The 16,802-nt window shown below is 42.1% G+C and overlaps 1 protein-coding gene across 2 annotated transcripts in view; it reads right to left on the reverse strand.

Moving 5' to 3' along the window:
* Positions 1–1,962: 1,962 nt before the first annotated feature.
* Positions 1,963–16,802, reverse strand: part of LOC147886528 (mitochondrial import receptor subunit TOM40-1-like) — a 49,212-nt gene continuing 34,372 nt past the window's right edge. The window contains exons 8-13 of one of the 2 annotated variants that reach the window (XR_015543299.1): positions 13,729–13,830; positions 13,359–13,427; positions 13,133–13,216; positions 2,518–2,613; positions 2,221–2,375; positions 1,963–2,085 (exon numbers count right to left, since the gene is read on the reverse strand). Coding sequence is in view for 1 of the 2 variants with exons in the window: in XM_087395387.1 (XP_087251513.1) it covers positions 2,316–2,375; positions 2,518–2,613; positions 13,133–13,216; positions 13,359–13,427; positions 13,729–13,830 (411 nt within the window). In the remaining variant the exon portion in view is untranslated. Of the gene's footprint in view, positions 2,376–2,517; positions 2,614–13,132; positions 13,217–13,358; positions 13,428–13,728; positions 13,831–16,802 lie in introns of both variants that reach the window. The other variant, XM_087395387.1, reaches the window with a different exon arrangement.

Below are 16,802 nucleotides of genomic sequence, written 5' to 3' on the forward strand. Positions count from 1 at the left end.
TTGAGGAAGACAATACATTTTCTAGCTATTGGTTGAGAAAGACCATCCTTACATTTCTCTAAGAATATTGTTTCTATGAGAATATTGTTGAAGTCGGTGAAACTTCCTCGATAATATTATATACTAGTGCATTTCAAAGAGTGGCATGACAAAGCTATGAGATCTACATAGTGAATTGTGCTCTCCAACTATACAAAGAAGCCGCAAATACATACTGCTCACAAAACTTCCTAAAATCAACCTGGCACCATCTAACATCTTAGTAAAGTTTAAACCATCAATGTTGCACATCCTCAACCCATTCTTCAAGCAAGATATAAAGAGAGCCACCTTGAGACGCAACCCAAAAATATCATTCCAACGATGAAGTTGCTTGTTGCCGTCAATGTTTGAATTCTTTGTAATACCAATTACTTCCCATGAAATGCAAACCAAATCTTCAAATACAAAATGTTCTCTTATGAAGCATACCAAATACAAAATGTTCTCTTATGAAGCATACCAACCAACAATAGACACTCGAGTTGACAAGCTCCAACAGAAAAAACAAGTAATGAGCACAAATCCAAGGCTCATAAGCAACATATTGTAAACATTCAAGCTTTAGACTTTTCATACGAGCTCAAATCTAGGCTCATTAGCAAAGCAACTTTATTAAGGAGTGCTAAGCGCTCAAATTTAATCACCCAATTTTTTTGGCCAATCCTGCGCAAACTAATCTACTCCAAGCATAGGTTTTCTCTATTATATGGCTAAGAGCCATTTATATTTCGTTGTGAAAATCACATTACTTTGCTCAAGTTGAAATAAGAAGGCAGGGGGGAGAGGGCTTGTTCATACATATACCCCCTTTGTCCCACTCCTCTCCCAACTAAATAATCATTTATTCGACATTTGACACTCCTAAAGAATACAAAAACAAACCAAGCGACTGTTCTATTTACCCAAATAAGCACAAATATACAACTCATTAACAAAACAAGATTGTGCACAAGATTTTGAGACTCCTAAAAATTGACAAATCTAGACAACTAGAAATTATGCATTCATCACACAAGATAGAACCATACTACAAACCTCCATGCCATACATACTATTCACGGAAAGGTATATATCTCCATTGCATGTCAAGCTCCAAGAACAAAAAAACAATCTTGGATCCTCCAAACCCCCATGCTTTTGATCTCTTCATTGAAAGGTATGTGACTAACCCCAATACACAAATGATATGGATTTGACTTTCCATAGCTAGGCACCTTGGTTCACAAGCTGAAATGCTTAGAAGTACATGGAAAGCCTCCCTATACAACCTGTTGAAATTATTTTAATAATACAAGGATTTGACTTTATGTAAGACAACCAGTTCGAATGGAACCTTGTCGAGATCTCTCTTCGATAGCTCCTAGTCTTGACAACTTCTTTGAAACAATATCAAAGCTTTACCTGCCCAAATAAGCCTTCTACAAACCTCCAAACTTTCTATCGTCTTCTTTGAAACTTCATTGAACAATATCAAAGCTTTACCAGCCCAAAAAAGCCTTATAAAGAGAATCCAATGTTTTATTCTTGTGCCATTGTATTTTGCTATTTTACATTTCGAACTAACCATTTTCCAGAAAAACAAAGAGAACCTCCCCCCGGGCGCCTCTCTCTCTCTCTCTCTCTCTCTCTCTCACACACACACACACACTGCATGTGTGTGTTTGAAACTGCCAGCTCTCCCGAAATGACAAATAAATATCCCCCCGCACCAGCCCCACCCAAAAAAAGAAAGAAGGTAGCCAGCGGGTTCCATTGTAAAATTTGAGAACCTGCTCAGGCCTGATGTAGGGGAAAGCAATCTATAAGGCCACATCATCATGTCTGAATACCAAGAGTGCAAAAAGCTAACAATATAGACCATTAAGTAGAAATTAATAGAAATATGAAGCTTCCACGTGAAAATGTACATTGCAAACGGAGTAAGAAAAGATTGACCAGTACCCTAACCAGAGTTCATAAAAATTCCCAAGTTGGACACAGCCAAAAAATTAGTACCCCTGTAATAAGGGCCCTCCACGAGCACAAAAAATAAGGCTCTCCCTGCTGCATGGTAATCAAAATAACTAGAGGGTTTAGCATGATTTCTAGGCAGAGGTCAGTGATTTTCACGATAACAATCACAATCAAATGACGACCAGGAGGAAACTATTATTGAACAGCAAAACGTGAGAAACTCACTTTGTAATGGAGACTTCATTGAAGTGGATACCATCCTAAGTTTTTACAGCCTCAAGATTAGAGAAACTCAGAACAAAAGGTTTAATCGAGTACTACTAAAACTCGCCAACACTCAGACCAAAACCGAACTTATAATCCTTCTTCCAATGATCAATCTGCATAAAAACAAGCAGAAACCATGTCAGTTTACCGATACTAATTACAAAAGTGCTCATAGCAAATATTGATGTCCTTCCATTTCTCCAACTGAAAAGCATTTCTCTACAAGTTTTTCTGCTCTTAAGGAATCTTACTCACCTCAGCCGACAACAAAAGATTGACTCCCAAGTTTAACCTCTCTTCCAAATATGCTGCAACGCACCCATTAGTGTCAATCCGTCCTCTCAAGCGGCACTGCAGAATATTCCAAAAGTAAGTGAAGCTTTCCAAGATCACAGGGATAAATGACAAAAAGCATTGATTTAAAAGAAAAGTCATCGCAAATAAATTTCATCATGATCACAGTATTTGAAGGACTAATTTACTTCAAATAAGTCTTTCAATAGATTGCCCCAAATTTGTCAATGAAAGGGACAAACTTCTATATTATATGTACCTTGTTTCTTCCTAACAATGCTGTCCCCGTGAGGTGAATTTTTCAATTTACAGTAAATATTAGGCCAATTTGACACGTGTACTAGAGGTAGAGCTGTAATAATTCATACAATAAGTGCACTTGATGTAGGTAATAGAGGTGAAGCTGTAATAATTCATACAATAAGTGCACTTGATGTAGGTAATAGAGGTGAAGCTTGATGAGCAAAATCTTGAATGCATCTTATGATACAATCCAGCTAGCTTTTGTATTTCTATCCCACTTATGCTGACCATGCCAGCCATGGTGTTGTGATGCAACAATATTTCCTTTGTTTAATTCTTCAGGTCTCAATTGAAAGAATAAACCTGCTATTAAATATTCAATTATCCATCTAGATCCTGGAAAGGTATAAAGAATGTGTTTACAGGAGTATAACCACCACCACACACAAACACTGACTTTAAAAAGCACAAAAGGTTCAAACAGGAAGCTTGCATAAATGAAGCCCCTTGCTTGGTAGAATTTAGACTAGCTTCTTACAATGCTGATTGTAAAACCCTAAGAACGGAGACGACCACTGGCAACTTTGTAAAGACTTTGCACCCCTAGAAGAGACAATCTTTCACCAATATGTCATCGCAATTCAGTGTGAATTGGATGCACCCAAATGCAAACAATCTTTCAACACATATATCAGCACATTTCATGTCAATTGCATGCATGCAAACGCAAGCCTCAAAGGCTAATGAGGAGGCAACTTGCAGTGACCTGACAAAAATCCCTTGGGGAGGGGCTTAATGAGTTGCAAGCATACTTTTTAGACTATATCGGACAGCCATGTCCAAAAAACTCTGTTGTTATAGAAAAACGTGGTTGTGTTTTGTGCATGCATCAGCAGTACCAGTTTTGCTCTTTAGCCGGACAACAAGATTGTGTGTTTTTTGTGACCGGCTGTATAGAGAAGGTGTCACATTACCATGTTCATCAGATGATTATTGAGTAGCTACTTGATGCAGGATCATTTAACCTTATGTCCCATTTCCTTCTGTGGCTATTTAGGTGTTGGATAAATTGGCATAGTCGTGTTCCTCTAAGAGTAGCATTTCTGCTAGTAAGATGGGGCAGGGGATCTGCACCTTCCAATTTAAATGTGCAGAGAATGGATTTTGGGAGGAACGAAGTCACCTTTCAGCCTATAGAAGAATGCAAGATGGCACATGAGAAAATTCCTATGGGCTATGCTGGTGCAGGTAATGGTCCTTAATGAATGCGAAGCAAGGGCCATTGGGATAGCTGAAGAGTCATCCAATTGCAGGAATATCTGTGGTATTAGAATGGCATTAAAATGGTAGTGGTAAAAGGGCAACTACTAGACTACTAAACTAAACTGTCACTTAAACTAGCAGAAAGAACATAAAAGAGATACAGGGGTAGGGTTAGAGACACTCTCACAAGAGATGGCATGGACTTGCAGCTCCATGGACTGGCTAGCCATTGCTAGGGGAAATCCTTCTTGGGATTGGATCAATCACCAAAGAGAGTAAACTGCAATTTGTATTATGATCAAAAGGTACCTTGGAAGTACAGCTGAAGCCCCTTTTGTATTATTGGAAAGTGGGCCGGCAACATTGAATGCTTGTGGGATAATTCCCAAGGGCTGCCAAGTGGCATTGCCTGATTTAAAGTAGCATTTACAAAAGAAAGTAGTAGTTTACTACTAAAATGAAGCTGACTACTAAGCAGGAAGTAACTACTGTTACAATCCCCTCCTGCTTACAGAAATTTTGCCCTCAAAATGAAGACAAATAGTGCAACTGAAAATGGAAAGAAGGGTGGGAATATTCCAGCCTGGTATGAGCAAGTAGGCATAGACTCAATCCATGAGATGTGGATGCTCCTGCAAAATGTTCTCTGGCTGCCATGTAGCCTCCTCCTCAGGCAGATATTTCCATTTGATGAGATACTCCACCATGACTTTATTTCTGAGTACCTTGTCTCTATAGCCCAATATCTTTTCTGGAATATACTCAATTTGACCTGATTCATCCATGGGAGGCAAATCTTTTGCAACTGGAATGGATGGGCCCACATACCTCGAGTAGAGAAACATGAAATACATTATGAATCTTAGCTGTGGCTGGTAAGCTGAGTTTCTAGGCTAAGTCTCCCACGTTCTTAAGGATCTGAAATGGGCCATGGAATCTGTGAGCTAACTTAGTGTTAGTATTGCCCCTTAAGGAAGCATACCTATGAGGGTGCAGCCTGAGATAATAAACCCAATCTCCCTCCTCAAATCCCACATGCCTCCTCTTCTTATTTGCATTTTCCTTCATCCTAGCTTGTGCTTTGAGAAGGTTATCCTTGGTCAGCTGTAGGATGCCTTGCATTCTATCCACTTCATCCGTTGCATGCTGATTTAACAAAATCTGATCTTTGATGGTGGAGGGTAACTGAACTTGGCATCATATAATGCTTCAAAAGGTGACATGCCAATAGAGGTGTGCTGGGTGGAATTGTAACAAAATTCTGCTAAACACAACCATGTAGCCCAAGACTTTTGTGTCTCAAAGCAAAAGTGTCTCAAGTATTCCTCTACCCGCTTATTTACCCTCTCTGATTGGCCATCTGTTTGGGGATGATATGCTGTACTAGGGGTCAGCTTTGTTCCAATTTGAGAGAGGAATTATTTCCAAAAACCACTCATTAACTTTGCATCCCTATCACTCACAATCTCCGGTGGAAGGCCATGCAACTTGAAGATATACTCCACAAACTGATTGGCCAATTGTGAAGAAGAATAAGTGGTCTTGGTAAGAATAAAGTGAGCTGTCTTGGTCATTCTATCCACCACCACCAAAATACTATTCCATCCCTTTGTTGTTGTAGGCAGTCCTGTGATAAAATCCATGATGATGTGTGTCCACTTACCCTCAGGAATGGGTAGGGGATTTAATAGGCCAGCAGGATGAGTGTTCTTCATACAGCATTGCATTGCTCACAGCTCTTTACATACTGCATTACATCTTTCCACAGACCCTTCCAACAGAAGCTTTGTTTAACCCTTTCATAGATCTTACCTAGCCCAATATGTCATGCCATAGGTGAGCTAAGGAACTCAGCCAAGACTTGATTTTTGATGAGGAATGAGGGACCAAATGAACTCTACCCAAGTACCATAGCAATCCATTCCTTAAGGCATATTGTGGATAGTCCAAACATTGAGGATCCTGAAGTGCCATGATTCTAGATGTTTCATATATTCCTCTTGGATGTCATGGATCCAATCCTTGTAGAGAGTAGCGACTGCATGACATTGACAAGACCAAAGCCTTGACAAAGGATCAGCTACCACATTATCTTTGCCCTTCTTATACTCAATGTCAAAGTCATAGCCTTGCACAAATGCTAACCATCTCCTTTGCCTTGGGGTAAGAGTACTTTGTGATAGGAAATACCTCAAAGATCTATGATCAGTTTTGACCTTGAAGTGGCTGCCATATAGGTAATGGTGCCATTTCTTGATTGTTAGAAATGACCCAAGAGAGGGTACGCACAACGGAGACTCATAGTAATGCCCAGGAGCTCACACAGTGTGGTGTGGGGTGTGGAATCACAAACTTCTTAACTTATGTGCATAAAATAGATGTGCAGACTCATCAATAGACAATGAACCAGCCAGATAGAGAAACCACCAAAATAATATATTTCTGTCCAAAACTATGGACACAATACAAAAGAGAGAGATCCAGAGTCCCACCAATAGTGTGGTCCTCTGATCTTACCACAAGGTACTTCTCCTATCTGCTGGCTATATCTAGACTCGAGCCCGCGTGCTCCACCTCAAGCTTCTGTAGACTTTCCGTCCAAAACGATCCTCTCCACCTTGCTGTCTGGAAACCAGCCTAGATGGGCTGCCACTCAAGCTCAGTCTGCAACTCCTTCAGGGTCACCTTCACCTCCTGTGGATAGGCCCAAGGCTTGCCTTCTTGCTGCTCCTATCTACTATCAGAGGGCTGCTCCAGAGAATATAATGATCACAACACCTTGCTGCCCTAGAAGACAGCCAAGTTCCAGCCTCTAGGGAACTCAGTCTACAGCACACCTTCCACTCTCCTTCACCCCCAATGTGAGGCCCAAGGGAGTGGCTTCTGGCTGCTCCTGTCTGCTCCCTTTCTTGCTGAATGTTGGATGATAAAATGAGGCCTGAGGCCTCTCCTTTTATAGGCCCCCAAGGGGCTGTCATAAAACCGACCAGCCAGCCTCATCCTGGCCGACCAGTCTGCTTGCTGGCCGACCTGGTTGGCTGGTCCAACCAGCCCCATATAAGGGCCCTAGCCAGGCCCTTTTGGGCTGCTGCTAGGCTGCCCTTTGTTGCTGCTGGAGACCCTGCTGCAGGCTGTATACCTGCCCATAGACCCCCACTATGCTGCGCCATGCTGCAGCCCTTTGCCGGTGCCATGTCCTGCCCGTACCCCTTCCATACACTGCCCTGCAGCAGCCCATACAGATCCGTACAGCGGCTGACATCATCACGCCTTCGTTCCTTAATGGAGATGCTGCGCAGATCTGCTATGCTCTGTCCTCGACAGTCACCTGGCCATTCTCTGCCAGATCTGCCCTCGAGGCAAGCTTCCTTCTGCCAAGTGCTCTCCTTTCTTTGTGTGAGGTGCTGCCCATGTGGCAGCCCCCTCCCTCTTTCTTTTCCTAGGTTCAACCCCCCCCCCCCCCCCCCCCCCCCAATGCTCTCCTCATATGGGGGCTTACAGATGGGGAGGTGGCCATTCCAACATTGATAGCATGAACAATGGCAAGCATCTCTTTATCATGAGTAGGAAAAATAAACTCCTTGTCACTCAGCGTCCTACTATCATAGGCAATAACTCCATAACCTGATTTAGAACAGCCCCTATGCCACTAGCATCAGCCTCAATAAAGAAAGGCTTTTGAAAAATCTGGGCATTTGAAGATAGGTGCTGAGGTAAGGGCTTCCTTGAGATCATTGAAAGCTACTTCGGCAGATGGACTCCATGAGAAGGCTCCCTTCTTGAGAAAATCTAGCTCTCTTGGCATAATGCCTGATAAATCTTTTGTAGAAAGAAGTCAAACCAAGAAAACCCCTTGACTGACTGAGACTTGAGGGTGTTGGCCATTGCTTAACCACCTGCACTTTTGCGGGATTCACTGAGATACCCTCAGGTAAGATGATGTGACCCAAGTACTCCACCCTTTGCACCATGAAAGAACACTTAGAAGGTTTGGCATATAGCTGGTGCAGCCTGAGAATCTCCAAAACCTTAGCAACATGCTGCAAATGCTCTTCCTTACTCTTGCTGTATACGAGTATATCATCAAAGAACACAAGTGCAAACTTCAAGAGATAAGGACACAAGATTTGGTTCATCAAGTACTGAAAGGTAGCTGGGGCATTAGTGATCCCAAAGGGCATCACTTTGAACTCATTATGTCCTCTTTCAGTTCTAAAGGCAGTTTTACTCTCATCTCCCTCCTTGATCCTTATCTGATGGTACCCTGACCTGAGGTCTATCTTTGAGAAGTATTTGGCTCCCTTGCACTCATCCAATAGGTCATCCACTCTAGGGATAGGAAATCTGTTTTTAATTGTCATTTTGTTTAACTCCCTATAGTCAATGCACATTCTGAAAGTCTCATCTTTCTTCTTAACCAATAGAACAGGAGAAGAAAATGGGGATTGACTATGGGTAATAAAGCCCTTATCCATTAATTCATGAATTTGTTTAACCACTTCATCTTTTTCTGCCCTTGACAGCCTGTAGGGAGCTTCCTTGACAGGTTTAGCCCCCTCCTCCAAATAAATGGCATGATCCACTTCCCTTTTTGGTGGTAGACCAGGTGGGGGTTCCCTAAATATGTCCTTATATTGCTGTAGCAAATCCAACATGTCAACATCTTCAACTTTGAAGTCCTTGCCAGAATTTTGAGTGCTTTCAGCTTCAAGCTTAAGTGCAAATAGACTCACCTCTTCTTCAACAGTCTTCTAAGCTATTTAACAGTGACCAACTGTAATTTCTGAGGATGAATTCCAAATAAACAAACTTCCTTATCCTCATCTTGGAAAGTCAGGATCATCCCTTTGAGATCCATGGTAAACTTACCTTGTGTTCCGAGCCAATCACAGCCAAGAATGATGTCTTTAGGACCAAGATTTAATGCAAATAAATCCACAGCACAATAGTATTCTGAAGAGAGCTTAATATCCCAACTTTGCAAATCCTTTGGCTGGTAATGTAGGCTCCATCAGCCACTTCCACCTTCAAGCTGTGAGGTAGTTCACCACTTGGGAGCTTAAGTGATTGAATAGACCTGGAATTTATGAAGCTGTGGGTACTTCCTGTGTCCACAAGTACATAGACATATCTGCCATTAACTTGCCCTTTGACTCTAAAAGTAGTAGGTCCACTTATCCCAATTAGAGCATTGTTGGAAATGACATACAATTCTGACCGAGTATCCCATGCCCTTTCTTCATCACTAACAGTTCCATTGCCTTCGTGTTCTCTGCTAGGTTCACAGCAAGCAAAAGGATTGATAGGACTTGTGCCGATTCCTTGCTGTAGTTGCATCTGAAACTGACTGAGCAGCAAATGGTAGTAAATTCCATGTCCTAGAGCTGTCCATGGCTCTCAACTCACCATGATTGAGACCCCCAGGATTGAAGACAAAGTTCTCATCCTCTATCTCATCATCTCTTGGAGCTTCTTAACCACAATCATGTTACTGTTCAGGCTCCTCACACTCCTCCTCAAACTCTGAAACCTCAATCATCATATGCTCAGCTTACCTGAGGCTGACTTTGCCTTGCATGATTTGTTGTGATCAACACTACACTCCACTTTTCTCCACACCTAAAGCATAGTCCTTTCTTTCTCCTCTCATGCATTAGAGATTGGGGAAACTCCTCCCTCTTGCCTTTGTCAAGGTCTAGATATCTTCCATCAGCTTTGGACTCTTTGGGAACAGGATTAGTCTTTGAAGCATTGAGGGTAGGATATTTGGAAATTGTTCTACCTGGTACACCATAAGCTGAGGCTGATTGAGAAGGCTTATACCCCATTTGAAGTTTCTGTTCACCCATAGACTTCCTCACACCATAATCCATTGTACTTGGCTTCTGGAAAGTACCAATCCCAATGAACTTCTCCCTTGGATTATACTTGGGCTCATACAATTCTGCCAGTTGCATGGCTTCATCCAATGACTTCAGTCTAGAGGCCATCACATCAGAAGCAATAGAGGATTGAAGCCCATGAATAAACCTAATCATTCTCTGTTTTTCATCTATCCCTCTCACAAACAGGGAAAGCTTCCAAAACTGTTTTATATAGTGCCTAACTGATCCATTTTAGACCAAATCATACCATTGACACAAGTATTGATTTATAACCAAAGGAGAGAAAGGTGACAACCATTTCCTCTTTGAACTCCTCCCATGTGACCATAGGTAGTCTAAGTCCCCCTTCCATTTCTTGTAAGTAGTGCCTCCACCATGTGTGGGCATCGTTCTCTAAATTTAGGACTGCAAATTGGAGTTTGGCAGCATCAGTTCTAGGGCTCAACTTGAAGTAATCTTCCAGCTTGCTTAGCCACTCATAAAGCTCATTTGGTGAGGTGGACTCTCCCTTAAATTTCTGCAACACTGTTTTGTCCTTGTAGTCCTTGCCCATACTAGAACCTTGTTCCATTTCTTTTTTTAATATCAACCTGAGTGGTCTTCACAAACTGAGTGAAAGACACAGCCTCTTTAACATCTGAATCTAACTGATTATAAGCCATCAACTAGTGTGTCAGAATTTCACCTCTCTTAAGTGACACTTGATACACTTTGTATGAACTGGTTCCACCTTCTGGAATTGGCACATGAACTGGACTTGTTTCTGTAGCACCTGACAGATTTGCATTCCATGGAGGCACATGATAGGAAGGTGGTTGTGGATGAGATCTTCTAACCTCTGCCATAACTCCGCCTTTTCCTGAGTTCAAACCACCCTGATTTGGTTCCATAACCTTATTGGGCACATCCTCCCTTAGGATTTCCTTCCCTCTAGGTTCAGCTCTATTCCTCATCCTCCCTTAGGATTTCCTTCCCTCTAGGTTTAGCTCTATTCCTCACCTGATTCACATCACTCCTCATATTTCTTAGCTGAGTGAAAGCATAGTCTTGGATTCTCTTTCCACATCATCAAATTTCTGCTCCAACATTACATTGAGCTGCCCAACTTGACCAAATAGCTTTTGCTACTAATCCATAAGATGCTGCATCATTTTATTTTGCTTCTCCATAGTACTATGCTGTTGCTGCAGCATTGTGGCCAGAAATCCTTCAAGATCCACTCCATGCCTAGAAAGAGGAGACTTGAGAGGTGATTGGGAGGTAGACCTTCTTGCCAATCCCTCATCTTCTGGGTCTTGCTCACTAATATGGACTTCATCCCCAAGTTCCAGGGCTCCAACATTCTCTTCTGCCTGGCTCACTAACTGAGCTTCATCATACTCCATCTCAGATCTTAGATCTCGAATTATTTTACCCTTTCTGGAATTAGATGCAAATTTCTTTGGTGCCATTAGATTTCTTTGGCTAGACAAGATAAAATAGAGTAGAATGGCCTGCAAATTCAAAAAGCCCCAAAAATTTCAAAGAATCTGACGGGATATTACAACTGCCCCACCTGTGAGCTGAATTTCGAGTAGATTTCAAGGTAAATGATCTTCAATTGACTCCAAACCTGGTTCATATGCTCTAGAGGCTGAGGCAACTCCTTGGAAGCAGGGATATCACTATTTGCAGCAGGGAAACCCTAATTTGAAGCAGAAACGCAGGTACAGCCAGTCGAAAACGCTGATAACTCCTCCATTTAAACTCCAATGTCTGCCAAACTTTAGGAGCAGCCTATAGAGCCTAGGGCGACCAGCTAAATCACAGTTTAGGTCAATTTCGCCTACGCCATTCAAATTTTGAGCTATTTCTTGGTCAATCCTGCACCATTTCGTGTTTCACTTAGGAATGATCAAGGGAGCAAGAGCTATCCAGTGATGCTAAAAGCCCCAAATTCTGAGCACCCTGATATTTAGGGTCTCTGCACAGTCCAACACGTGGCAGCAGCTGACTGGGACACCTGACCGCGATGAATTTTTGCACAGAGATAGGGATAGGCCTCAAGATGCCATGCTCCAAGTTTCAGCAAGTTTGGACATGATTTACACTACAATTTCCCATGAAAAGGGCTGATTTACCCTACAATTTCCAATGAAAAGGGCTCTGATACCAAATGTAACAAGGGCAACTACTAGACTACTGAACTGTCACTTAAACTAGCAGAAAGAACAGAAAAGAGATAGAGGGGTAGGGTTAGAGACACTCTCACAAGAGAGGGCATGGACTTGCAGCTCCATGGGCTGGCTAGACATTGCTAGGGGAAATCCTTCTTGGGATTGGATCAATCACCAAAGAGAGTAAACTCCAATTTGTATTATGATCAAAACGTACCTTGGAAGTACAGCTGAGGCCCCTTTTATATTATTGGAAAGTGGGCCAGCAACATTGAATGCTTATGGGATACTTCCCAAGGGATGCCACGTGGCATTGCCTGATTTAAAGTAGCATTTACAAGAGAAAGTAGTAGTTTTCTACTAAAATGAAGCTAACTACTAAGCTGGAAGTAGCTGCTGGAAGTAGCTACTGTTACAACATCCGTTAAGCTCAGCTAGCACATCTTATTACTGTGGGCCAGCAAAGATTGTTGGCATAGGCAGGGTCCAAACCAGCCCTGAAAGGCCTCCGGATGGCCTCAAACCAGGCCCCGTGACTCGAGCTCTAACCCTGGCTAGGCCCCTCCTAACCTACAGAAATACACTCAGAAAGGACGAAAAGCTACACCTCTCTGGGCAGGCACACCCACACATAGAAGCCCTCTCTCCCTAACAGACACAAAGTTGCTTTTAGCCTAAACCTTAGCGTCCATCTAAAACACTACCTTTCATAAGGCCCCTTTTAGCTCTGGTTAGTGAGGTTAAACGAGATCAATTCAAGGTACAATTTGAAAATCTACAAGATAGATACAACCCCTGAAATCTTGGAAAGCGGGAAAATAGATATCATAACCGCAAAAGGAACTCGGCAAAATGGCCCCGTAACTAACGTATTTCTTAAGATCATTAATCTGACACTGTAATCCTAGGCCTTATTCATTGTTATTGTGTGAAATTTGTAGAGAAAAGTTACACATCCACAACAGAAAAGAGCACTTCATTCCAGTTTGCCACATGTAATTACGTTTTGAAATGAATCAACCAACTAACCTGGCGAAGCAAGTAGTCATAACCCAAAGTTGTCGTTGCCTCTTTGGTGCTGGAGTTATATAGAAAGTCAGCTGCCAGTGAGACCTGCACAACCAAAGGCATAGTAGAAAGAGACCTTCCATGCATGCCTGCACATTGCTTACTAAATCCCTTTAACATGAAGCATTGCTACCTTCAGTTACAGCTCAATTTGATAGATATCTTGGACTGAAGGAGACTTGTTTACCTTCTCAGACACTCTTTGAACATAACCCAAAGAAACTAACCCAGTACTTGCAACTTGGGCAGTAGCTATCTGCAAATTCAGCATTGAAGAAATCTAGGTTAAATGTGAAGCCAAAAACCCAGGAACATGAAAGAATGCCAGGATTTGCATATTCACAAAGAAGAATCGTGTCCACACATGACATAGCTGCTACATTTGCCAGCGATGATTTTATGTAAAGCCAAAATCCCAAAATGTAACATGAAAGAATGCCAGGATTTGCATATTCACAAACAAGAATCATGTCCACACATGACATAAGTTGCAACATTTGCCAGCAATGATTTTATAACAAGAACAAAGAGAAAATAATGGGATGGCATCTAGTCACCGTTTTCTCTGAATTATACCGCGCAGCTAAACCAATGCCAGACTTTCTTTGATGGCCTAACCAGAAAACTTCACCACCAAGAGCCAAATGTGGAGAAACACTCTGCAGCAACAAAGATATTATAAGATTGGGTGAGAAGTGACCAATGATTCTTGAATATTGCTAAGATAGGCAGGTCATTTGTTTATAATGCCGATTTAAGGCCACAGACATTTAAAGATACAGAAAAAACAAACATCCTTTGCAAGTGTGCTGTTTTCAAATTCAGACAGATATGATTTCCCTTAGTGTGTTGTTTGACAATCCTGAAAAAAAAGAAAATGATAATATGCCAAGAATGATACAGTGACACAGACTCAAAAAAGTAAAACAAGAATGATTTCCAGTTCCAATGATTCCACTTACAGGACAGATCTTAAAAGTATAGCAAGTCATGCACACCATATTATACAAGCAAATGTCTTGCTTTTGTTTAAGGTGGCAGAGGATGTTGAAGCACAAGATCATTTCAGCTAAAAGCCCAAATCCCACAGATTATAGATGCTGAGTTGGAAACTTTTCTTTAAAACGTACCTTAAGCGAAAAACTGAATAGAGAACTGTGTAACTTTCTGAATTTGAGAAGCGGTTTGAGGATAATGAAAGAACAAAATCATGCATACAAGTGAAAAGTAATTGCATCTCACTCAGACTACAAATTATGTATTTCCAATACATAAAATGTATTTTGTCAGGAAAAAATGGATTCAAAAAGCATTTGTAATGTGCACGAGCCTAAATCAGGACCCTACCTTTTCCTTACTTTTTTATGGATGAAGTCCTAACGCATGGAAACTTCTCGCACAAAAGGGTGCTACCGAAAGCAAAAGAAAGGCAGTAGACCGGAAAGGAGTTGGCCTGTCCATGACAAAGAACTGGTCGCAACAATCTTCCATAACAAAAATTAAGTGAAATACGAGATTATATTCAAGTGTTCACACCTTCCGGCCGTGTTTTCTATATCAATAACCTGATACGATTATTTCCAATACAAGATGCAGAGCTATAGATTAAACTTCCATCATACGCTCTGAAAATGGGCTGGTTGGACAACCAGTTTTTCCCATTCTTCTTCCTCGATCAGCAACCCTTGGTTGACTAATTTGTATTGTTGGGTTTTTGAAACATAAATAGAAAGTTATTTCTCCGGAAGAGGGGGAGGGGACACACGTCAAACACATACATCCATACATACATGCCTGCCTACCTGCATTTGTAAGTATGCCCACTGTGGTCTCCTAGCTGTGACAATTCTCTGACACAGGGCTACAGCTTGGAGACCACGGTGGACCACACACTAACCGCCACCAATGCTCTATCACAGATTTATGGCACCGCTGCCTCGTATACCACCAGTCTCCCCCTTCTGATTGTATTGTATGTGACTTGGGTGTTGACGCCCACTTAGAGGCTCCACCCTTTCCACTCATCGCATCAGGTTCTTTCAATCTCATAGACCAGTCTTTTGAAGACTTTCAATAAACTCTGTGTGTGTGTGTGTGTGTGTGTGTGTGTAGAAGTTATGGCAAGACCAAAGAGAAAAGATGCACTTCTACAAACAGGAAATCAACTCAATGGACGGCTATACAATGTAGAAAAATGAGGGTCTCACAAGGACTTTAATACAGTCATATCATATCACCTCTCTCTCTCTCTCTCTCTCTCTCTCTCTCTCTCTCTGGGCAAGACCTAGGGTTCCAAGGGAAGATGGAATATACAAAATTGCAGCACGTACTCCTAAGATGCCAGGCCTATGCACACATCAGAGAAAGATATGATGACAACAAAGGTAATCTGAGAATCTATTAAATAAGCCACCTACAAAGCTAGGAAATTACCTAAAAGAAGTTTTTGGAACACTGCAACAAGGTACTTGGACTAGCACACAAGCTAGCTCAACAAGTAGTAGATACATAGCAAGTCTACAGTATTTTATTTCACCAGATGTAAAAGATCACTATTTGTTGATAGTGATCACCAGTCCCATAGATCCTGAAGGGTCTCAAGATGACTTTAATACAATCATAACATATCATACCATCTCTCTCTCTCTCTCTCTCTCTCTCTCTCTCTCTCTCTCTCTCACACACACACACAGAGGAGGGTTTCATCGATCCACCAAGATACATGCAGATCCACTTACCCCACTCACTAAAGATCTCTATTGGGCAGTTTCGTGTCTCTTCACGCAGACTTCGTATTGAGAGCAGAAGAGCAGAGGGCCTACCCAAGGAGAGGCGCATATGCACACTATGTGACACATAGGAGGTTGAGACGGAGGAGCACTTCATCTTCAGGTGTCATGAGATCTGTAGGCGTTTCTACTGCCTCTTTAGAGATAGCTCTGGGGTTTTGTCCTAATTTCTCTCCTATCCAAACCAGAGATGCTTAGCGGCCTTCATTCATGAAACAGTCAGGCACCGCGAGAGGCTTCTTCGATCACGGAGACAGGAGCAGACTTCTTCCTTGGCAAATCCATCTCAAAGCTCTATCACGGAGTTCTTATTGCAAGATCACACGGAGCCCCACAATACGAGGACTCGACATGATCATGACCCAGAGCCAATGACTCGACAGCTCAGACAGAGGGTTGAAGCACATATTACCCTTGGGGATATCCCCTCTTTGTTCAGAGTCGGAGCCCGCCCGACAGGGGTTACTGTAGCCCTTGTTAGGTATAAAGCTATGACCAGGAGACATCACAAGGCCACACCGCTGAGCAACCAGCAGCACTCTATCGCCAATTTCATGCCTCCATTGCCTCCACCCACCATGATGTCCTGATGTTGGTGATGGTGATGACAATGATGATGGTGGGGAGGATATTGATACGTAGTCCACACACTAACATGACTATGTTGTACTAAGTACTATCATTTTGCATGTTTTGCACTCTACATTGTTGTGGATACTTGTTTAGTAGCTCCACCCTCACAACGCGTTTGTACCAAGATTTTCACAACCTCATAGACCCATCGGTCTTCCGAAGACTTTAATAAACTCTCTCTCTCTCTCTCTCTCTCTCTCTCTCTCTCT

This window comes from Dipteris shenzhenensis, chromosome 24 (genome assembly GCF_047967505.1).
Source record: "Dipteris shenzhenensis isolate YYH24624 ecotype China chromosome 24, Dip_SZ_1.0, whole genome shotgun sequence".
Taxonomy (NCBI): Eukaryota; Viridiplantae; Streptophyta; class Polypodiopsida; order Gleicheniales; family Dipteridaceae; genus Dipteris; species Dipteris shenzhenensis.